The sequence below is a fragment of the Solea solea genome, chromosome 20 (assembly GCF_958295425.1).
Source record: "Solea solea chromosome 20, fSolSol10.1, whole genome shotgun sequence".
NCBI classification, from domain to species: Eukaryota; Metazoa; Chordata; class Actinopteri; order Pleuronectiformes; family Soleidae; genus Solea; species Solea solea.
In genome coordinates this window covers 13,196,856-13,221,260 of record NC_081153.1, presented here as the reverse complement: position 1 = coordinate 13,221,260, position 24,405 = coordinate 13,196,856, and the positions used below count along the sequence as shown (strand labels likewise).

Below are 24,405 nucleotides of genomic sequence, written 5' to 3'. Positions count from 1 at the left end.
TATTAGAGTTTAAATCATATTGTTGGGCCTCTATGGGTTTATGATTTCCCCAAAGCATTGTTTTAGTTTAAGTATGTTTTTTGAGAGTAAATGTTTTTATTGATACATGGAACAATACTCTTAACAATCACATCCTATTTGTGAGGTTTTCTATTTTTTCAGCCTTTTCTAGAAAAGTTTGCTGTTGGGATTTGTGTATAAACATTATAGAACTTATAACTTCAAGATAATGAAATTGTTGTTCTGCCTCGTAGTGGTGATTAATAAGAATATGAAATGTTTTTTTTTAACACAGTTTAACAGATTGAAGTGACCCCTGGACATGTACATACATGCATCTCATTTGCCTTGGTGTACATCGCCACCTGGTGTTCAGTTTGTACATTTAACTGTGTCATGGATACCATGGGTGCTCAAATCCAAACATGAACGCACGTGGGGCAATTCAAACGTCAACAAATACCTTTAAAATCACTTAAACGTAAAACGTTGATTATGTGCATGGACGTCTTGACCTAAATAATAGAAGTTATACATAATACATATAAAACAGATTTAAGCCACAAAACTCAGTAAATCAGTTTTTTAAAAAATCTTGAACATTTTTATTGTTATGAAATAATTCATACTACACAACAGGTCACATTATTTGACAATAAAAACTACACAGAAAAAGTGCTGTTGCTATCCCGTACCAATCGCCCCCTGTACAACATGAGATGATTATTACCTTATTGCTTAATTATTCTCGTGGTTAGGAACAGGAACCCCCGCCATACTACCCGTTATTACTCAAGTAGCATCATCATAAAATAGCGCAATTAACATATCAGAATAAAAGAAGAAAAATGAAATCTCAATAAATAACAATTAGTGTTCAGCTATTGCCATAAACAACTTCATGTTAAATAAAAAACAACAACAACAATATAAAAGAAGCAGGATTGGATAAGCAAAAGTCTCTCAAGATGCCATGCGAGTGGCATTCTGGATCCAGAGGATCTAGTGCACACGTTATGTGAGGAGAGTTAGTTAAATCCACCTCTGACCTTTGTACCTTTAGAAGAACTGGTTTGTGCCAGTTTATCTACAGTTGTGGACAGTTATGGCTCTGGGATGATCAGCAGATGCATGCGCACTCAAGCGTGTCTCTATCACAGAGGTCACAAGTTCAGGCATTGGATGGCACAGTTGCAATCACTATGTCTGTGTTTCACAGGATATGGATTTACAGTCCATTGTTATTCCAGTGTTGTGTTTTTTTTTGTTGTTTTTTGCCTCATACGCGTCAAACACTCAATGCCTTGTAATGCCCAACGAATTTAGACCCCACCGCTCCACCATTACATCTCTCCTGCCCCCAGAGACCTCACAGTTTTCAGTAGTATGATGCAAAACAGGTGTAAGCAGACAATCACATGAAACTATATTCCTCACACAATGATAGAAAAATGCCATAAAATGACACTCGTTTTCAACACAGTTGATCACTTGACAAAAACAAATGTTAGAAAAATAAAAACACTAAGACCAGGTATGCCACAAGTGACTAATGAAGGACTAATCAAAGTCGAGATTAATCAGGAATACTGAGTCAATAGTGTGCTTATCCTAAGTCAATAGTGCTGAGGTCAGTCATGAAGACACTGTTATATTATTTGGAGGTATATTTCATACCTAAAGCTGGCCACAAGGGGGCAGACTAAAACAAGAAGACAGTGCAGTTCTTGTTGGGAGTGTAGTGACCTTAAAAAACATGTAGTGTCATTATATTAAATAGAAAGCCTGCATCTGATGGCACAGTACACACGTGTTCACACACATGCACTCACTTACAAAGAGGACCATAAGTTAGAGCAGTGATTGTGGTTCATGGTTTAAAAAAAACACAAAACAAAGCAAAAACAAGGAGTGATGACCCTTTAGACAGCGTGAGAAGAGATCCGTGACTGTGCTCTTACTTTCATCTCAGTCTGCGGGATACTGGCCACACAGTTCAGTCAGTTCACTTTATACACGTCAGTCAATGGAGGTTTCATAGTGTAGTTTACCATTACCAGTGTCTCCACCTACAGCCGGCTGAAGTTTTGTGAGGGTTAAGAGACAGAAAGAAGCGTTCTGGTCCAAATCTCATTCTACACGTTTCTGCTGCCTTCCCCTCTGACCTTGACCACTGACCTCTGCCTAGAACTGCCAGGGGTCACCAAGGGACATTTTGGTAACCTGAATCTGCATCTCCACAGGGTGGTCAGGTAGCTGGTCCCTGCGGTAGGTGACTGTCTTCTCAGTAGTTGTCGGAATGTACGACAGGTCCTGAAGAGTGAAAGAAATAAGCTGTTAGTAAAACACACACTGGCATAGGTCATTTATAAAGAATGGACATATTCTGCCAGCTGACAGGACAACCCGGAAGTAAAAGTATATTGATTAGCCAAAGGAGGTCTATGGGAAATTTAACCTAATTCTCACTTGTAAACATTTTCCTGAGGAATTAATGTTCTCAATCTCTACTTTCAGGTCTCCTTCACTAGAACTTGATGTCACTTCTGTGATGTTCCCTTTTAGAGGGAAGTAGATGAGAAAGCACGGCACATATACAGCAAGTGGACACCAGTGTGATTGACAGCTAGTTTCATCCAATAGGTGAATGGTTGCAGCACAAGTACCATACTTTATCGTCTATTGAATGGCAACTTCATATATTTTAGACCTGAAACAAGACCTGAAACTAGCAAATGAGATTCTTAACTCCTTAGGAAAATGTTTACTGATGTAATAAATCACATGAGAAGTAGACACACTTTCCCATAGACTCCCATTCATCAGGGAAATGTTATAAATGAGGCTGAGAATTAGGATAATTTCCCCATAGACTTTCATTTACATGCAACCAGTGGAGTCACCCTGTGTGGTCACTATTACATATTAAACGGAAGGACTGCGTCCAATTTAATATGCAGTCTATGGGTTTTAAAGGTTGTTGATAATAACCATTTGTCACATTATTTAATCTACGACTGATGTTTACAGTGGACAAAAAGTGGTGGATGATCTGCAGTAGATAATGACCAACAACTGAGGTCTTTCAAAAACATTTCAGAAACCATTCAGACAGGTTTCAAGCACACATATCTCTCCAGAAAATTGTTCAATATTTCCATATTTCCCCCTTCCTCAAAGGTGCTCTACATCATTGTAAGCTCACACCCGTGGATGTTGCACATGGAGACCTGGGAGTTGAGACGAAATGTAAAATACAGCTGTACCTCAAACAGCAGGCTCCCATTTCTCCATCCAGTTTCTTGAGGACAGTTCATTTTCAAACACAACTAACCACCCAAGAGAATTACAAGGTCCCTGGAGATGTTCCAGGGCTTCCAAAGACGTCAACCACTAATTTAAAACCAGAGTCTCTAGAGGGCTAACCTTTCCAGTGCAGTGATAAACTACAACCTCGGTAGCGCCCCCTGGTGACCAGAGATTTCTCTGTAGAAGCAATCGCAGCATGGCCACCACCACCAGACCGCACAGCACCGTCAGAGCACATACAGTGAGGAATGTTCCAATCAACCGGCCACTGCTGGTGCACTCTGTGGAGACACACACAAACACACACACACACACACACACACACACGTGAGGCTTCACTGTGGAGAACTGGGACGACACTGTCACGAGATCATGAGGAATCAAACAAAACACACACGCACTCACACACGTACATTCTTCTACACACTTTTAAATAAGCATGACCATGTGAAATCCAAGCGTAAGGTTGATGCAGAGATTCCTCGAGGGCCGCTCCACAGACAAATATATCAAAGCACTTTAAGATATAAGTCAAGTTTTAATCCTCAGACAAATCTGTTCTCATTTTCTAAAAATAGCCTCTCTTCTCTTAGGGCCTAAAATGCAAATTGGGCCACAAAAATACTGACATAAAGAGCAGCAGCAGCAGCAGCAGCAATGGTGTTCAGAAATATAAGTAAAAGTGCATAGATATGCCAACTGAAATATATAAAACAAAGCTGTACCCATTAATTGTTTTAGGTGTCTTCGTTTTGTTTGACTTTGTAAGGAGTGTTTTATGACTGATTATGTACTGATTATGTTTTATATTTATCATTTAATTAATGTTATGTATTTTAATTTGAGTGTATTATGTATTTTTAGCATGTACTTCTCGTGTGTTATAGTGTCGTTTTGGCGTGTTGATCATTTATATGTTATGTTTATACAATACAATTTTATTCTTATTCTCATCTAATATTGCTAATATTAAGTCTTGTCTAAAGTACCCTAAGATACTTGAGTCAAAGTACTTATTTCCACTACTACTACTTTCTTACCCGAAAATGACTTTGGTAGAAGTTTAAGGCACTTTTTTTATAATATTACTTAAGTAAAAGTCTTAAAGCATATGACTATATACAATATACTGTACATAAGTACCAAAAGTCATTTTATGAAGTAAAGTGAGGAGTTAGGATTGAGCCATGGTGGCTTAGTGGTAGGGCGAGTTGTCTTTCGACTAAAAAGGTTGTGGCTTCAATTCCTGGCTCTGCTAGTTTATATGTGTACTTGAACCACTTGAAGTGTGTGAATGGCAACACTGTAGTGTAGACCAGTTAATCAAGACTAGTAAAGGTTGCTAGAAATATAAATAACAAAGTAAAGTACAGAAACGTTATTTTGTACTTAAGTACAGAACACTGCTAAAAGGTCACAATGATATTCCAACAATCCAAAAGTAGCATTTATATTTAGAAACATTCGCCACAATCACTAGAGTTGACATGATAAATTTGAGGTGCCCATGAGATGATGAATGTGACACAAAATTATACTGCATTAGCGCTCTGCTGCTGCTGCTGCTGCTGCTGCAATGCTAGTGGTGCTGCACTGAATAATCTGTGCATCTGCTGTGTCGAGCATGTGTGGATGACGGGCTCATCAGAGCCCAAAGACCTCTGTCATTATGTAACGGGGTTAACATGGAGACCTGGCTCCTGCTGCACCCAGGAGGGGTGGGTGTGGGGAGGAAGTGAGAGAGTCCCATTGGTGTTGGGGGGCGGGGGGGATGGGACAATGAGCATAGCTGTTCCTAAAATTGGGAGGACGGAGATGAACTGTAACACTTGGTTGTGCAATAATATGTGTCAGTGTAAAACTAAGGAATGCGTGTGTGTATGTTTTAAAATGAAGGAAGTGAACTGGGGGGAAAAGGGAAATGTAAAATACAGCTGTAACACTGACTCGCTGACTTAAACACTCCAGGGTGCAGTAGTGCAGCAGTGGCAACAACGGAAGTGACCTTAAATGAATGTGTGTGTGTGTGTGTGGATATAATACAATGTAATACCTGGTCTTGTGCTGATCTGAAGCTGGGTTTGGCCAGCGTGTGAGATGATTTGAAAGCGATAGCGACAGCTGTCGTTACTGATGTACATACACTGAATCCACATCTCCCCTGCTTGACCTTAAAATGTCAATAGAGAGCGAAAGAGAGAGAGAGAGAGAGAGTTAAGACACCAAAAGCATGTGACACACATTCACAAAAGGTTCCAGTGTGTATGAATTAGTGACATCTAATGGTGAGACCGCAGAAACTGGAGGCGTTTGTACCCAAGAATTGATTTTTCTCTTGCACTAAATGGGGGAATGTTGTTCCTCAGCTCACTTGCTATATCCTCATTTTCGGTACTTTTTCCAACAGTGAAAAGCAGAAGTGGGCAGGATATCTCAGTCACTTGTTTCTAAATGTCCTCTTTTATTCATTAAACCGTGGCTATTGCACTTCCCTGTATTTACCTTTCAACATGTTTCCATTCAGGTATTTTTTTTTAATGCAGTATCAAAACGGCCTAAATAAAACACACCTATTATCTACAATGGCTTTACCTGAAACGTCATCTGTGTAGCCCACTAGTGGTGTACAGCTGTTGTTGCAGTGTCCCACCATGTTTTGTGTGAGGCCGTGTGACAAGTGGCAGCCCACACACTTCCTGGAAAAAACCAAAACCAAAAGAGAGTCACCATCATTTACATCTAATACGTCTGTAGAAGCTCCCATCATGCTTTGTGGTGGTGACGAAACAGAAAAAACAGACAAGTACCAGTATGATTGGCAGGTGCTTTGGCAAGCAGGACATCTTTCACAGGCGTCTCCAGAGTATCGGAGGTCGTCACACACACATTTGCCACACGTACATCTTCCCCGCCCGCTGCACAACAAGCCATTGGCCGAGTGGCAGGTTGTTTTGGACGTGGGACAGCCACAGCTCTCCCCTGTCCAGCCATCCTCGCACACACAGTCGCCTGACACGCACACACCTCGTCCTGAGAAAGACAGAAACGGGGACAGAGATGATTAAAAAAAGTTGCAGACTACAAAATGACATACCATATATCCGTGTCTTTTTTTTCATTTTTATAGTGTGTGTCCCTTACCCGCGCAAAGAACACCGCCTTCATACGGGCAGGAGAAGCTGTCTCTCTCACAGTATTTCCCATATACTGCCCCGAGCCTGCTCTGTTCACACACACACCTCCCACAGACACACTCTCCCCGGCCACTGCAGTCCACATCAGAGCCTTCAGCTCTGCATTTCCAATTTGTTTCTCTGTTTGAGTCGTTGAGCAGTCCATGGTTGGGCCTCTGTTCCTGATCGCGGGTCCCTGTACACGTTGACTGGTTGTCATCGTGACAGCGCCTTGTTGGTCCACAGCCACAGCGACATTTGGAGCGAATCCTGACGACAGTAGATTCATTGTAACCCACAGGGCGCACCATCACTTTGACATCTTCGTCTTCACCATCATCAGGACAAGAGTGCAGGCCGACGGTGATATTAAAGTAAACCTGAGTGGAAAGATACAGAGTCCTCTTAATACTAAAGTATCATACTAAATTATCGTACTAAAGTACTAAAGAGTACGGAGTACTCTTTATGTAACCCAATATACCTTCTCATTATTATTTATTACTAGTGTTACAAAGAAAATGCCAAACTGTACGTAAGAAAATTGCACATAATACAGTATATTGACATATGTAAATGCATTCTTGAGTAAATTGTAGATAAGGCTTAAATTGTTGGATAAATCATTCTTCTCTGCATTTGGTTTCCTTGGAAAACAGTGTGTGCCAATGCTTTGAACAAAACAACTGGGTCTTTTGGTTGATTTTTATCACCATGCTGCTAAGTGTGTGCACTTTCTATAATTCACTTTAAAAGACCATTGATAAAGAGGCTGAACTTCACTCACTTTGTGCAATCGCCAAACTATGGAGCAGTGATTATGCAGCTTTGTTGACAATGTAAAGAGCCCTTACAGACTGAGGAGGACCGGAGCCCCATAAGTAGTTTAGGCAGCGAACAGAATATAGTAAAAATTTACCAGATTTGTTCCTGTGTGGTGCAGAGAAGCAACAAAAAAGCTTTTTGCAGCACTATGTGGGATTTTTCCTTCCATAAATTAATGGATCAGGCGATTGTGGCGAATGTTTCTAAATATAAATGTTCTATTTGTTTACATATTATCATATTGGGCAATGTAGGGATTTTAGGACAAGGGTCATGAAATCACATGAAAATGTTTTCCTCTTAATTACAACCCAGAATCCGCTGTACGTGGATTATTAACCAAAGCTCTTATGTCACGTAAAGCTCTCAGTGAAGTCTGTGTGTTTCTATATGAGTCAGGGTAATCCAATAAATATCCACTGAAATCTCTTAATTGGAAAATATTTGTGTAAAGGATTCTAATTAAACAATTAGCTAAATACTGACCCTGAGGGACAGATTTGTGCATTTTACATGCTTTTCATTCTTTGGTTTTTGATTATTGTGGCTGTGTTCATGTGTTCATATGGCATGAAATTTGGCTAGATTTTATTTGATCTTGTTATTTCCAGCTAAGCTCCTATAGTCAGGCTAAAATACACAAATAAAGTGTCTCATACAATTATGCCATTGAAGCCCATTCAAACTGCAATTTTTAATCTCAGTAAAACATAATTCATGCATTTTATTATATATGGGTGTCAATCTGTGACCCGGTCGGAACAAGGGCCTTTCTGTATGGAGTTTGCATGTTCTCTCCGTGTGTACATGGGTATTCTCTGGGTTCCTCTCTGGGTTCCCCCGGAGTCCAAAAACATGCAATATGAGATTAGGTAAATTGGACACTAAATTGACGTGTGTGTGAGAGTGAATGGTTGTTTGTCTCTATATGTGTCCCTGTGATAAATTGGCGATCTGTCCAGGGTGTGACCCTGCCTTTCTGCCTATGACAAAAAAATTATTAGTATTTCTTATCGCTAATTAGGTCAGATTTAAGTGAAAAAAAATCAGCACAGTGAAAGTATATAATATAATAATGTACAAAATGTTTTAAATCTTGCTTTTAAAATGCACACTTTTTGTCCTTAGTGGTATGAGTGTTAGTATTTGACACTGCAAAAAAAAGTCAGTTTCTGTTTTCTCACCTAAAAAACATGCACCATGACAACCATTTAACGGCAATTAAAGGTTTAAATCTTTAAACATTAATTAGTAATTGACATCAATAATTAGGTCATTAGCTCAATTAAAGTAGAATATAATAATGCATAATATTTTTTTATAGCTTGCTTTTAAAAAAGCTAATTTTTTGTGTTTAGTGGTACAAGCCCTAAGCTTTGTGTACTAAATGTTTGTGTCTTTACCATCTGGTCGGGCTGCACCCCTGAGCAGCTCTGTCCTTTAGCAGTGGATCCGTCAGGACAGAGGGGAGACACGGTCACCCAATACCTGCTGGCTGCCCTGTCCTCCACTGACACCGACACCGCTACCTCTGATAACAGCCTCTTGGTGGAGAAGGTTCAGCAAATGTTACTACCTGAAGCTTAAAATCCAGTGTATTATGCCAGCAATATAAGACAGTCAAGCGTACATGGGTCATAGAACAGGGAGAACAATGACAATTCAAATTTGAATGAACATAATCTGTGACAGCGAGACCGAGAGAAAGAAAGTGTGATTAATTAAAGTTGTCACATTTTCCCCACAAAGCCCACATTGTCAAACGTTATTTCTGACACACAAGGGGGGTTATGGGAAAAAGGAGGTGGGGCAAAAATAGCATCTTTGTTTTCATCCACGATTAGGACACATGGTTTCCGAGGGGATCTGATAGCTATTATAATGGAAGCTTCTGTTCAGGCCCTGTGTATGTGTGTGTGTGTGTGTGTGCGTGCACATGTACTAGGATTTGGCAGAATCTCAGAGCAAACAATGGAGCGCTGTGCCTGAGGCAAGATTATAGCCCACACTGCTGCCAGCTGAACAAACGCCTAGTCTCCCTCTTCTCTCTCTCACACACATTCATACGCACATTCACCCATGCACAGAAGGCCTAACCCCTCCTTTACCTCCTGTTCTCATTTGTGTTTTCTGTATCTTTAGAGCTTCTGCGACTGTAAACTTCTTCCACCATCTATTTTCCCGACTTAAGACTTTCACTGTTACAAGTGACTTTTGTCATTCAAGCAAATAGAATATATATATATATAGAATATAAACCTGAAGCATTTTCACAAACAAGCTCCAGAATCACTGACTCTGACTCCTTTCATGCTTACAGGAATGTGCTGTTGGTCAGCCTACATGATCACACAGGGACCAAAGAAAACTGAGTTCACGCTGACTCAGCAGATCGGCAGACTAATGCCTCAACAACGTTATGAACTCAGACTGCGTGGGTTCATGAATTCAGCACATGCTGTGCTTCTGTAATCCCCCCCCCCCCAACAATTGACTTGTCCCTCTCCTGCTCTTTCTTGAACTCTGAGATGTTACCTCAAGATGCAAAGCTCGAAAATGTAGTGCTCTGTACCTTGTATGCTTCCACCACCAGCTCTATTATGTTTGGAGCCTGGAAGAGGCCTAACTTTCCCAGGTAGGCGCCGGGTATCAAGCGCACCAACTCCTAGAAAAGGGAAACCAGCAGATAAGAAATTGTACACCTGTGCCAAAGGTTATTTAGTCAATATCAGTTCTTATCACAGCCATTCTGCGAAAGTGCAGAACAGCAATAGAACTAATGACTGTGATGCGAGCAATTGAACATTTTACTGGCTGGAAGAAAACCAACAAATCGATGGAGGCCACATATATAGATTGTACAAAAAGTCGGACGTGGTCTTCCGGTTGCAAAACAAAGAAGTCTGTTTAGAAGCCTGAAGATTTGCAAATTTGTCCGGTGCCCTAGGCAAAGGATGTGGATTTGTGTTTATAAGCAGCTGTATACAGAGGTGGAAAGTAATGAATTACATTTACTTGTGTTTGTGAAATTGAGTAGGTTTTTTGTGTACTTTTACCCTTTACTAAGTATGTTTTTTTTCTAAGTACTGTACTTTGCTACATTTTAAATCACATCCATTAAACTTTGGCAGTTAATGATGAGGACAGGTGAACGACGTGGACAGGTGAATGAATGATGAGGACATGTGAATGATGAGGACATGTGAATGATGAGGACAGGTGAATGATGAGGACAGGTGAACGATGAGGAAAGGTGAATGAATGAAGAGGACATGTGATTGATGAGGACAGGTGAATGATGAGGACGGGTGAATGATGATGAGGACAGGTGAATGATGATAAGGACAGGTGAATTGGCGCTAATTAAGGTGAGAACGTTGAAGCATTTGTGACCTTTGATCCATTTTGACTGACGCATTATGTGTTTACATATTTTATTTTGTCAGCACTTTAACTTGTAAAGGTTTGCCTTTAATTAAAAACAATAATGTGAGATGTGTGTCCCCTTGTCTGACAAAAGAAAGAACCCCAACCTTGAAAGTAACTAAGTAACTTTTACTCTGAGTAAATTTTATACAAGCTACTTTTTTACTTTAACTTGAGTACATCTATAGACCAGTTCTTTTACTTGTACTTCAGTAAAATGTTGTCAAAATAGTGGAACTTTTACTTGAGTGGAATATTTCAGTACTCTTTGCACCTCTGGCTGTATAAACAATGGAGACAATCAGATGGATTTGGAGTCTTCTCGAGGAGTTTTTGTGGCATAGAAGAAGACCTAAAACTAGCAATTAAGGTCATTAACTCACAAGGAAAATGGTTATTGATGTTATAAATCAGGTGAGAAAATTAGCCTCTAATTCTGGAGGCTCATTTTCCTAAAGACTTCCACTGAAATTGAATTCTTTTTGCAACCCCCCTGGTGGGTTATTGGAAGACCTTCACTCCATGGCCACATACAATAGTGTCCCTGTTAAAAATGTAGGAGTGTGCCATATTACCTCGTACCACTGGTACTGCTGCTTCTCCACAGCAAAGATGGAGTAGATATGGTTTTCAAGCAGCTTATTGGACAACTGGCCCACACTGGGATAGTCCTGAGAAAGCAAAACCAACAAACTGAATCACAAACGAAGTGGTGAAGCACTTATCAAAAACATGGATCTACACTGTCTTATTCATCAAACTTACTTCAACTCCAGCCAGTACAGAAATGTACATGGATTGGGTGAGCGTAAACATTTTAGCCTTCTTCACTCCACACATACGTGGTGTAGTATACACATCATCTACTCTTCATCCTCAGTTATGCCTCTGTGAGCTCATCTTCCCTCCACTCACCATGCTGGTGCTCCCTGTGTAGACGTTGTTCTCCAGGTGACACAGGCCATCGTGCGGTGTGACAATCCCCGCCAGCCGACTGTCCAGGGCCAAGTGAGATGGTTGGTCAGTCATCAGGAGCAACAGGCGCTTGGCCTCCGGTCGCCAACCCACCACCCCCTACAAAACAAAGACATCAATGGCATGTCATATTATTCACTTGCATTTTCCTGACCATGACGACAGGAGCATATAACCATGGTGAATGTTTTTTCATAGCCAAGGAATGAATATAATGTGTCACTACAGGTAGAAATAGAGAGTTAAAGCAGGGGTCTCAAACTCCCAGCCCCCCCAGTGGAAGTCCTGTGGCCCTTCACTTATTTTAAAATTATAAAGAAAACTGGCCCAAACTGCCCAACAGTGAAAGATGTTTCTGTACATTCAACATTTAATTGTATATAAGCTTGTCTCGTTGTTTTAACTACAATTGTCTACATGTTATTTTGATTGAATGTTTAGATTTAATTTAATTTCTGTCTGTCTGGACTTTATTTTTAACTTGAGCGACTCCCAGCCTCCTCCTGACGTTCACCGGCCCCCTGAGTTAAAAGGATATTTCAGCATTTTTAAAGTGTGGTTGTGCCAGAAATGAAGTCATCACTGATTATCAAGACCAGATTGTTCAAATCTGCCTTTGTGTTTGGAGCATGCACTGGTGTGATTAACTTATGTTGACTGCTGGCCTACTACTGCCTTGCAAACACATTTTTTTCTATTCACTCATATCACTCATTGCTACACTCACACAAGCAAATGTGGAAAATGCTGTTTGTGCATGCTTCATGCTTTAACATTTCACACATGTGGTAAAAAAAAACAAAAACCCAAAAAAACCTCAGCTCAATCAACCGTATGTACTCATCTGAGTTACATTAGCTCTCCTGGTGATCAGCTCTTTCTGTTATGCCAGATTAGAGTTAAAGTGTGATGACACTCTTGAATCAGCCAGAGCGTCTCCATCTTTATGTCTGTGCCTCCTCGTTGACACTGTGAGAAAAATGGGCCTGTGTGTGCATGTGTGTGTATTTAAGGAAACCCTGTGAGCTTATACTAAGTAGGCCTAACATAATGGAGAGTCTATTTCTAGACTCATGACCACTGTGGTGTTTCCCTGCTGGCTGGTTACTCAGGGCCCCCCCTGCACAGTGTGACTCACAGCCCTCCTGCAGCTATAGCATATGCAACAGTGACTGTGTCTGTGTGCGTCTGCCATTGCCAAACAGTGAAGTCATTAAATAGTGGGATTCCGGTCGCTCCATTAAACGCTGAGTCAGATTACATCGTTGTCCTAAAGCCAAAGTTTCTTTGACGACCATATTTGGGCTTAACTCACATTTTTATACTATATAAAACAGAATGAGAATTGAATACAGAGAAAAAAACTTAAAACAATATATAGGCCATAATAAAAACAACAATAATAATAATAATGATAATAAAATAATCAATTTATACACATACACTTACGTGTACCTACGTGCATTCATATCCCACACACACATCCAGTTGGCTGCGTTGTAATTGTATTCACATTCAAAATTTAAAATTATATGAGAAAGATATGGAAGGAGCAAGGGCCACATGGTGGAGTAGTGGCTAGTGCAGTTGCCTTGTAGCAAAAAGGTCGGACCAATAATGTAGTCCCCAACAAACTCCAAACTTTCTGCACTGACTTTAAAAGTTCATGGGTTTTCTCCAGGTACTCCCAAGACCCACTTCCTCTCACCTTCTGATTGGCTGAACAGACAATCACATCCATCAATGAATCAATGATCATAAATTGTCAGTAAAGCCATCAACAGACTCCTGTCGATGCCCACACGGGTCAACAGTGCACCACATACCACTGACGCCCCAAATTCTGTGTTTATACACACCTCGCAGACCGCAGCTTGCAGCATAGCATCCAGCCCTCCCTCGGGTGTGTCCATGTTCCCCGAGATGCGCTGGCGTTTAATCACGCGTGTGAACTCGCTCATGTTTCCTGTCATGCTCAAGACATGGTGGAAGCCGTGGGCTGGACGGCAGTGGATCTCATAATCACTGGGAAGAGAGAAACAACAGCAACATAAAGATTTCCATTGGAGCATTCGGGAATGCAGAGCTGCAACACGACTACCAGAATAAGAAAAGAGGCCCGTATGTTGTATTAGTCTCAATATCTGTGGTATCAACCAAACTTGAACTTGTTTCGGTATCAACGTTCAGTAGCTAAGGAGTTAATCGCCAATGTGCAGGAATCTGAACGTGCTCATGATTGGCTGTCTCGAGGTGTGTTGGAAGTTAACGACCAGAAACAGAGCTAATTCCCCAAAGAAGAAGGCTGGACCTAACAAGTGTGTGTGTGTGTTGTGTTTTGAGAGGCTGGAGCTTGTTTAATGAATGAAGGTACTGTATACCAAGTAGAGAACGGAAAGATGCACTGCAAGAGGACGACTGGACCTACTAAAACGAAATAATTTACATCATATCATTTAATCATAATGTATAAAGTAATCTTTTTGTTCAAATGAATTAAAAAAAATGGTATTGAAAAAGTAATCAGGAAAATGTTTAATCAACAGCCCTCAAACATATGAGGACAACAGAAATCAATCAGCTTGGCGCACAGTAAAGCAATCGTTTTGGTCTCATTAGAAAAAGAAAATCAATAACCAAACCAACTGTGCATCCTACCTGCAGGGATTGTTGATCTTGGAGGGATGGACATTAATGTAAGGGGAGACAGGTTTGTCCACGAACGAGCCAAAACCCATCCAAATGCCTGAGGAGTGCTCCATCATACGCAGAGACAGAGCTACACCGACGGTCTTCAGCTGGACCACAGAGAAGGATAAAACAAACAATGTGTGCAAGTAAATACGTTTGTTTTATCTCATGTCCAATGAAATGTTGTCATCTTATATTTACCAGTGATCTACTGCTAAGCCATTGTGTGTGTGTAGGTGTACAGGATCTTTAAGTAATCCACGTCATCCTCTCAAAAGCCCTTAAAGGTATATAGTGCTAAACGTTTTGATGTAAACAAAGCCTGCTACATTCAAACTATTGTGAAATGAGTTCACACAATGCTGGATAAGCGCCACATGACGCACACTGCACACAGGGAGTGAAGCAAAGCAGCTAAAACTGAAAGCCATAAAAGCACCTATGAAAGGTTTTGGATTATTTAAGAGGTGGATAACCCTACTAAGAAAATAAACCTGGAAGATAAGTAGGGCTGTATCTCGCAATAAAATGACCATGATCTTCCAATATTAAAACATGTGCTCCACCTTTAAAGCACAAAGAAAACCAAACACTCCCAACACAACTGCCTGGCTCTGTGCCTTTCCTGCACCACCTACAATACCTAGAATCTAGGAGCTCTCATTTATCTCTGCATGTATCTAGGTCATAAATGATTAGACACTGCAAGTGTTTGGTCATTGTTCAGTCATTTGTCACCTACATGATCCAGGTTTTCTTGCATAGAAGCAGATACATCCACCAGGTAATACAGATCCACAGGGTACCGCTCCAGCTGCTTCACAGCCACTATGAAGCTGGCCTCTGCACCTGCACGGAACACAAAAACACTTCCCATGATGCTTTGGCTCTGCAGCTTTAAGAACACGTGCAAGTGGTCGTCCCTCATCTACCTGGTCGGAGGGTGATGACGATGTCCCGCGGCGACACTTGCACGCTGCTGATGGTGGTGTTGACCTCCACCTTGACCTCCGCCTGCTCCATGAACTCCGGTGCACAGCCTCTTCTGAGCAGGTTCGCCGGCAGGTCGCAGCGAGGGCCTGGCCACAACCCGTCTTGAAAGTTCTGGAGGTCACAAGTTGGCAGGGAGCATCTTTTAGCGCGTTGCATTTGGAGTGTTTGTTATGGAGACTTCATGTAACAAAATCAGTGCAAATGGAGCAACACAAGAGCAGCCGTGCAATTGCAGACGACTCTGTAGGTATCACATTCCCTTGTCTTGAAGTGATGCATGCATACATACACGCAGACACTTCTAAACCCACTAGTAAAGAAAGAAATCGAACAGAAAATTATAATTGAGAGTGACTTTGCGGTGGCTCACTGTGGTTTCATTTTACAATTCTGTCATTTTAACGACGTTCATATTGATTGGGACTGTTATAGTTCTATCATGCAATTCTGAGGTTACTCATCGGGGAAATTTCCTGTTGGTGTTCACTTATCTTTGTCCACACAGACACAGGCGAGGATTGATGGTCCACTTCCTACAGACGGCCTTCTCTTGCAGTCACTAGACTGATCAGCACTGTGTTGATACAGCCCTGATACACTGTAGGCCGCCTAAGTAACTGCCACGACAGCACATTTACAGTGAATTATTGACCTTTGTTGTTGCCTCAGTCTGTGAGTAAAAGACGACGACATGTTGTGGCCCTGGGTGATCGGCGCACATCCAGAGAACTATACTACATTTATTTTGTTTGTCACAACTCTGTATGTCAGAAAGATTTACAGTGTCTTTCCAGACACAGTTTGACTCTTGAACCGGCGTGAAATGAAAGCGCTAGGAGGTGAATGTGTGTATTGTATGTGTGTGAGCGGAGCGAGAGAGAGAGAAAGAGTTGGTGTCTGAATGCTTCACACACCAGTGAGCACCGTTCTGCTTAATGATGTCAGATAAGGTTAGGGTTGAAGGGGTGGGAAAGCACCTGAGGTCTGTAAAATCTGTAAACACATACGTGTTGGCAGTTCAGTGTGTGTGTGTGTGTGTGTGTGTGTGTGTGTGGTAAGACTGGTTTAAGGCTTTTCTCAAAGGACACCCAGACAGCAGACACACATACATATGGGGCGGGTGGAAATATTCACTCGCTCACACACACAGAGATTGGGGAAGGCCACTAAAGTCAAAAGCACACATTATATTCACATTTACAGGCAGCATCAAAGCTGTGTGTTGTCTGAGGAATGCCGCTGAATGTCTGCCACATTCTCTCACTCTCTCTCTCTCTCTCTCTCTACACACACTCACGCACATTTACAGCTATTCTTATAAGACACAGCATTCATTTGAACAGCCTAAATAAAGAATGATCCCTTACCAGTTAATGTCTAACCATAATCTTGACCTAACCACAATTTAAAACTTAAACAGCTCCACAGAAATGAGGTTCTGGGCACTGGATAGTTGGTAGAGCAGTAGCCCGTGTTTGATGCGACCTTTACTGCATGTCTTGCGGTAAAAAAAAGCCAAAAAAGGCCAAAAAAGGTTCTGCTTCATCAGGACGAGGTTTTGGTCTCCAAAAGGACTACTAATCCTGACAAGGTCAGTATTTATGCCAGAAAAAAGGCCCTAAAGGGATTAGAAATGCAAGTACAACACATACACATTTACACAGTCCCCTACCTCCATGAAGCACCAGGCACACTGTGTTCCACCTCTGAGGCACTCTGTACAAGACGTGACACTAGAAGACCGACACACACTGTCACCTGCAGACAAGGAGAGGAGTAAAAAAGAGACGGGGCAGAAGAGAAGAGAAGAATTGGGATTAGCATATGAAAAGATGTGAGTGTCAACACTCATTAGCCACGCAACCATTTCGAGGTCTCCTACACACTTATGATGATAGAAGCACAACTTTGCATCTCATATGAGTCTCATTCAGAAACTGGGGGAGTGTGGGAACAGGTGCTTGAGACGTTGGAGTGGTGAAGTGGATCATTCCACTTCACATCCACAACCTCATGCACACTATAAGGTGAATTAATGAATGTTGGGAAAAATGAATTGTCAACTTTTACAATGTGACAAATGGCACATGATTCGCATCAGGCTTATTGTAGGGGGATAATGGGTTCTCTGTAGGGATTTATGAGCTGAAATCCAATTTTTAAGAGCTGGTTGTGAGCAACAGGAATGTAGGACAGAGAAAGGCTCCGGGTTCTAGTATCATTAACAACCCACTAATAAGCAGCTCTGGCCCACTTAGCACTCATGGCCTCTCAGAGAAACCCCTGAGTACGTGAACTTCTAATTAGAGGTGATCAATACATGCTAAAAAAAAAGAAAAGAAAGAGTTGCCAGTTAATGTCACAGGTTAAAATAAACATGCCTTCATTCAAAGATCACTATCTCCCTAAGAACATGTAACACGGTGTGGGAATTAATAAGGATCTGCATAAGTATCAAACAGTGGGACCATCTCATGACAAACCATCGTTTCTCTTGCAGATGGAGAGCGGGAGCATGAGGATGCTGCGCCGTGACAGAGAGGATGTGGGATAACTGCTGAGATGTGATGGAGACTAATTGGCCCTAATGAGCCGTCACTCACCGGCATGAGAGGCTTCTGTGCAGACAACCACCAACAGGAGATACAGGGGGACGCTGCCGTGTGTGCGGAGCCAGGAAGTCATATTATTGTATCCAACACCGAGAGGGTCGAGCCAAGGCGAAGCAGCGAGGAAGAGGCTCAGGAGCTGAGGCAGCTACTGGACATGAACCGGCGGAGACCGGGTGCTGAGCGTCCGCCGCTGAGCGAACAATAGCCGGGAGTGCCAAACCGAGCCGCGGGGCATTGTCGTTCATCCAATAACCTTCTAATCCCGGGGAGGTTTTAACATTCCCGGGTCAAATCAGCTTACAAGCGCGCTCCCCCCGTGGACCAGAAGAGAGAAGAGATGAAGCAATCGGTACAGTGCGGCGTTAATAGCGGATGCGGCGCGAGTCCCTCCATCTACTTCCCTCCAGTCGCAGGTGTGCGACGTGTCTCTGCGCGCTACCACGACGGACCCCGTGTCACAGGTGCTGGTCACGTCTTCATCCCCGGGACAGAGCCGAGCCGAGCCGAGCCGAGCCAAACTGAGCTACACACATGGGCACCGCGCTACGCTCAGCCGGTGCGCACCAACATGCCGACTGAACATCCCACAGCAGAGGAGCAGTGTTCTCACCGCTGTAGCGAGTGATTCAGTTAGACAGCGTCATGGCAACCACGCTGTATCAGAGCGGGGGAGAGCGCGTGTGAGTTTTAGAGAGGGAGGGAGAAGAGACAAATAAGGAGAGAGAGGAGAAAGACGCGTTTGAAGGAGTTGCGGTGGGTGGATTCCGACGAGTGAACCTTTGCCTTGAATTGAGCACTGATGTTTATATTGTCTCTTCAGGGAGCAGTTTAACAGCCCCGGGTGCTCCTGTGTGTGTGTGTGTGTGTGTAAAGGAAAGCATGTGTAGATGGATGATGGGGTGAATGAGAAGAGAGGGGTGGGGGGTCAATAAAACCAGAGGTCTACAGAGAGGGTTCACAAGCTGGTGCTAAAGGAGGAGGAGGAGGAGGAGTGGGACTTGGGGGTCCATTGTGCACAGATTCCAATGACATGGAGTAACCTCGCCTCGCCGGCTGCTCCGCTGAGCAGGAGCCAAAAACTTACTAAACAGCTCAACATTGTAAGCTGGAGCAAAACAGAGACAAGCGAGGACAAAAAAAAGGACACAATAGTCTCATATTTGGCATGATCTGTGGATCTGTGCCTGTCTCCGGTAGAGGTCCGTGCTTCGGCCTAAACAGTGAGTGTGAGTGTGTCAGCAGTCAGAACCAATGTAGAGATTTAAGCACGCACGCGCGCGCACACACACACACACACACACACACACACACACACACTCTCTCTCTCTCTCTCTCTCTCTCTCTCTCTCTACTCTTTTTGACCCCATGTCTCTCAGGAGCCTGGAGCCAGCCCAGCCACATCTTCTCCCCTCTCCTCCTCTCATTCATTCACACAATTTGCTAAAAGTTAATTTTGGAGTTGTGTGGGGGGTGTAATTCAACACCTCCCCATTCACGCTGTCTCAGCAGTCACTCTCAATTATGGTAATGATGCAAACACACACACACACACACACACTCCACACACGTTTTCTGAAATTGTGTTAATATTCAGATCAGATGAGCCAGGCCATGAGGTTTCCACTCTGAGGGTAGAAGGCCAGTAGTTGGGAGGTCTGGGGGACAAACTATGGATCTGTTCCCTGAGCAGACTTGATAATGGACTTCAGTGTAAACACTGCCTCAGGCCTGTTAATGCTGTTCAACATCAGCATCTTGATAACTGTTATCATGCTCGTAATACTGACACAAAACACTCTTCTTTGCCTCTGTCGTTCCTCCCCCACCTCTCTCACCTCCGTGCCCTTAGCCGTCTTTTCTCTTTTTCTACCCATGATGTGTTTGTGTTAGCAGTCTGCTGGACTTTCCATCACACACACACTCAACCACACACACATGCAGGCACACACTCATGCTACTTCATGTCCACCTCTGAAGCATCAGCCTAAGCACACACACACTTTCGCCCCAAACACCTACCCAACTTCCTTTTCAATCATTTAAAGTCAATTCATCCCACTGGTTTTCTCCCACACTCATTCTGTGGAAAAGTTAATCTGGGGCCAAAGTAGGGGTCAAAGGTGTGATGGGACTCAAAAGGGGATTCCAGTGAATCAACCTCAAACCTGCCACAAAGTAGCAATTTTGCAGGAAAAGACATGTGGCGAAATCTGATATGGGGGAATTTTTCTTGTCTGTGTTATAGTTTAAAATATAGCCTTTACTCTCCTAATGGGAAGTATTTCATAGTAATCCAATCCTATAGGTGTCTATAAGGCAAGAGGTGGAAAGTAATGAATTCCATTTCCTCACAATACTGTAATTTAGTAGGTTTTTTGTGTACTAAAGTCAGTCATCATCTACTGCTTTATCCTCCACCAGAGGGTCGCGGGGTACACCCTGGACAGTTTGCCAGTCCATCGCAGGGCCACACACATAGAGGCAAACAACCATTAACTCTCACACTCACACCTATGGTCAATTTAGAGTGTCAAATTTACCTAAGTGTACTAAAGTAACATTTTTAATTTTACTTTTTTTTGTTTTTGGGAAGTACTGTACCACATCTGTTACTGAGTGAAAAAAATGAATTAAAAAATAAATAAATAAATGATTGAATGAAACTTAAGCAGTTAATGGTAAGGACAGGTGAATGATGACGAGGACATGGGGATGATGATGAGGACAGGTAAATAATGATGAGGACAGGTGAATGATGATGAAGACAGGTGAATGGTGAGGACATGTGAATGATGGTGAGGACAGGTAAATGATGAAGACAGGTAAATGATGATGAGGACAGGTGAATGATGACGAGGTCAGGTAAATGATGATGAGGACAGGTGAATGGTGATGAGGACAGGTGAATGATGATGACAGGTGAATGATGAGGACAGGTGAATGATGATGAGAACATGTGGACGATGATGAGGACAGGTGAATGATAAGGACATGTGAATGGTGATGAGGACATGTGGATGATGATGACAGGTGAATGATGATGAGGACAGGTGAATGATGTGGTGAATGATGAGGACAGGTGAATGATGAGGAAAGGTGAACGATGATGAGGACAGCTGAATGATGGTGAGGACAGGTGAATGAATGATGAGGACAGGTGAATGACGGTGAGGAGAGGTGAATGAATGATGAGGACAGGTGAATGATGAGGAAAGGTGAATGATGATGAGGACAGCTGAATGATGGTGAGGACAGGTGAATGAATGATGAGGACAGGTGAATGACGGTGAGGAGAGGTGAATGAATGATGAGGACAGGTGAATGATGAGGACAGGTGAATGATGGTGAGGACAGGTTTATGTATAAAACAATTAATGTGAGATTTGTGTCCCCAACCTTGTTAAATTAACAAGTAACTTTTACTTTAAATAGATTTTAAACAACCCACTTCTTTTACTTTAACTTTAGTGCATTTTAAACCAGTACTTTTATTTGTACTTAAGTAAGATTTTATTAAAAATAGTGGCACTTTTACTTGAGTAGAATATTTCAGTACTCTTTCCACCTCTGTCTATGACCATAAGTTCCCTTGTACTAAATGTCAACATTTGCCATTTTGCTAACTGAATTCCCCTGTATCACGTTATTATCACATGCAACACCTTCAGTAGGTACACCACAATAAACACACACACACACACACACACACACACACACACACACACACACACACACACACACACACACAGTCTGCTTTCAAATCAATCAGAGGTTTAACCCAAGTTCCTGTTTCTGTCAAAAGCGACATCAGTGATGCTATTTAGACTCTCTCTGCAGACAGCCATTTCACTTGGTGACAAATATGAAAGTCTAAAAATATCACAGGGGATATTCGACATGGAACCGAAATTTCTGAGGTGATTGTAAAAGACACACACACACACACACAGTCAGTCACATAATGTGGTCAAGGCCATTGTGTTTCTATTGTCAATGCTGAACTATGTTGAATGTCTCAGTGGGAACAATTTGCATGTTGTTGTGTTCAATGAACTCTGACATTCAACACATTTCAAAGACAAGAAATGCTTTGCCTGACTGCATAACTTCCGATGACGTTCTTTTTTCCCCCTGAAGATTCATCAAGTCATGGGGGACATATTCCAATAGAAAACCCCCCAACAAAAAGCACTAAATAATTTACTGTAATTAGCTGGTTTTAAGCAAACTTTAAGGGCCAATATAAATAGATGTGCTCTGATTGTGCATGTGAAAAGGGAGAATGGTAAAACTATTGTGCAAATCAGTCACCAAGACTGATTTTTAAAATTACCATATAAAAGCAGACCATATATCATGTTTTGCATGATTCTTTCAAATTACACTTGAGCAAAGGGATTAATATCCAATCTGAGAGTCATGATCATACCTAACCTGATTGAAACGTGATTTTGTTGTTGCTCCACAAATGCCAGGTTGCTTGTATGACTCAACTGTGGGTTTTTATGTTTTGGTGGAGGAACAAATGAACCCATCATATTCACGCCACTTGCTTTATTGTTGTATGGCTGCACAGCTTAGTCATCGTGTTGCCAAATACAAATGTACTTGCTAACCCTCAGATTGGTGATTCTCATCAAAAACATACCGACAAAATATGAGTTTCTGCTTTGACTAAGAAGACCCAAGAAGTCTACATGTTTTCAGTATATTAAAATAAAAAAGTCATTACATTGAATGGATTTTCCCAAGAATATTGTGAGACTTAATATTACATAGCATCTGCAAATAACAACACAACCTGCCAGAGACACTTGATGTTTTACACATAAAATGTCATTTAATATCGCACGAATGACGGAAAGATTAAGTCCTGCCCATGAAGATTATTTTGTGTATGGTCACACTGTAACATAAGAGGTCCAAATTGCAATATATAGTAAAAAAACAGAGTGGGAACCAAAGGAATGTCATGATTTTGTTGTGGTTACATAGCTGGAATGATAGCACGCATTTAGATTCCAAAAAAAACACCCCTTTGCTTCCTTCTCCACAAAACCAAGGAAACCCTGTGGTTCCTTCCATGACAATGCTGACATCTACATTGACCATTCGTGGCCGTGTGGTCGATCTAAGCACGTAAAGTCACGCAGACACCTACGCCTCTGTCAACCACCAGCATGACTGTCAGCTCGCAGCACAGACTTCGAGACCACAGTGATCTGTTTTCACTTCCTTGTAGTCCTGAGCAAAGTCTTTTCTGGATAAGATTTTAAAAAGTCCTAAAATTGGTCCCTCATTACATTATCTATGATATATGTAAGTAAGTAAGTATGGCTTTATGTTGAATTTTGAAACACATTTAGACTTAGAATAAAGTTAAGGTCACTTAAATACACCCCCTCAAAAAGTCGAAAAAGCATTTCACTCAGTATGAGTGTTGAAGTTAATTGACCTTAGAAATAGTCATTTAAAACTAGAGGTAATTTAATCACATTTTCATATTTTTGATACTTTAGTAGTGACGGCATCTGTGCCATGTAATGTGTCATGACAGAAGACTTAGCAAAAGAGTTTTCATTTGCATTTGCTGAGATAGAGTTAAAAGGATAGAACAATAGACAGTTACATGATTCAGTTCAAATAGACTATAAAAATGGGGCGGGGGGGGGGGGGGGGGGGCAGAGGAGAGGTGGGGGGACAAGGGGGGGTGAGAGACGTAGAGAGAAGCAGCGGCACAGTAGAGACGGACACAGTAAAAGGATAAACTAAAAAATTAAACAATTAAAAAGTAAGTTAAAATAAGAAAAAGAGACAACACAAATTAAGGCTAGTACAGAAAAACACTAATATATTATAATAATAATAATATAAACATAATGACACAAAAACTAAGCCTGCACCTGGGGGACAAAAAGGGGAGGAGTGGGAATATTGCTGGTCACTACGTTCCGCGTCCACAGAGAACCACCTTGTGTTGCTGCGTTCCTTGTACTCTTTGAGCTGTGAATTATACATGTGCGGGCACCAGTGGACCTACTCACATAGGCCCATGCAACCAACTTCTCATGACCAAAACATGAGCAAATGGACTGCGCAGTACAGTCTGCTTGGACTCAAGCTGTAAATGTGCTTGAGTTGTCCACAGCGCAGACCATCACAGAAACGAACGGATGACGAAACGTACGTCACGTGGAACCTATAGTGGACATCTGCGGACACGCAGATGTGGAAAGTATGACCTGGGCCTAAGACATTGTCATCCTTTCTCTTCCCAGCAATGGACACTGGAGCAGCACAAAATAATATACAAAGTTAAAAAGTAACAATGTGCTTCTTCAAACACCGTTATCGTGGTTACTCACAGTGAAACCATGAACAATGTCACTGTCATCCTCTGG

The 24,405-nt window shown here is 42.0% G+C and overlaps 1 protein-coding gene across 1 annotated transcript; it reads right to left on the bottom strand.

Moving 5' to 3' along the window:
• Positions 1 to 577: 577 nt before the first annotated feature.
• itgb8 (integrin, beta 8) lies at positions 578 to 19,251 on the bottom strand. Its single transcript, XM_058619943.1, has 16 exons — positions 17,996 to 19,251; positions 17,065 to 17,150; positions 15,332 to 15,503; positions 15,142 to 15,248; positions 14,367 to 14,506; positions 13,568 to 13,733; positions 11,649 to 11,807; positions 11,309 to 11,404; positions 9,880 to 9,972; positions 8,711 to 8,851; positions 6,451 to 6,862; positions 6,117 to 6,339; positions 5,902 to 6,005; positions 5,363 to 5,479; positions 3,427 to 3,590; positions 578 to 2,313 (listed from the first exon to the last, which is right to left on the bottom strand). Exons 1-16 carry the CDS (start codon positions 18,075 to 18,077, stop codon positions 2,185 to 2,187), a joined length of 2,391 nt encoding a protein of 796 aa, XP_058475926.1. The 5' UTR covers positions 18,078 to 19,251; the 3' UTR covers positions 578 to 2,184.
• Between the last annotated feature and the right edge of the window lie 5,154 nt (positions 19,252 to 24,405).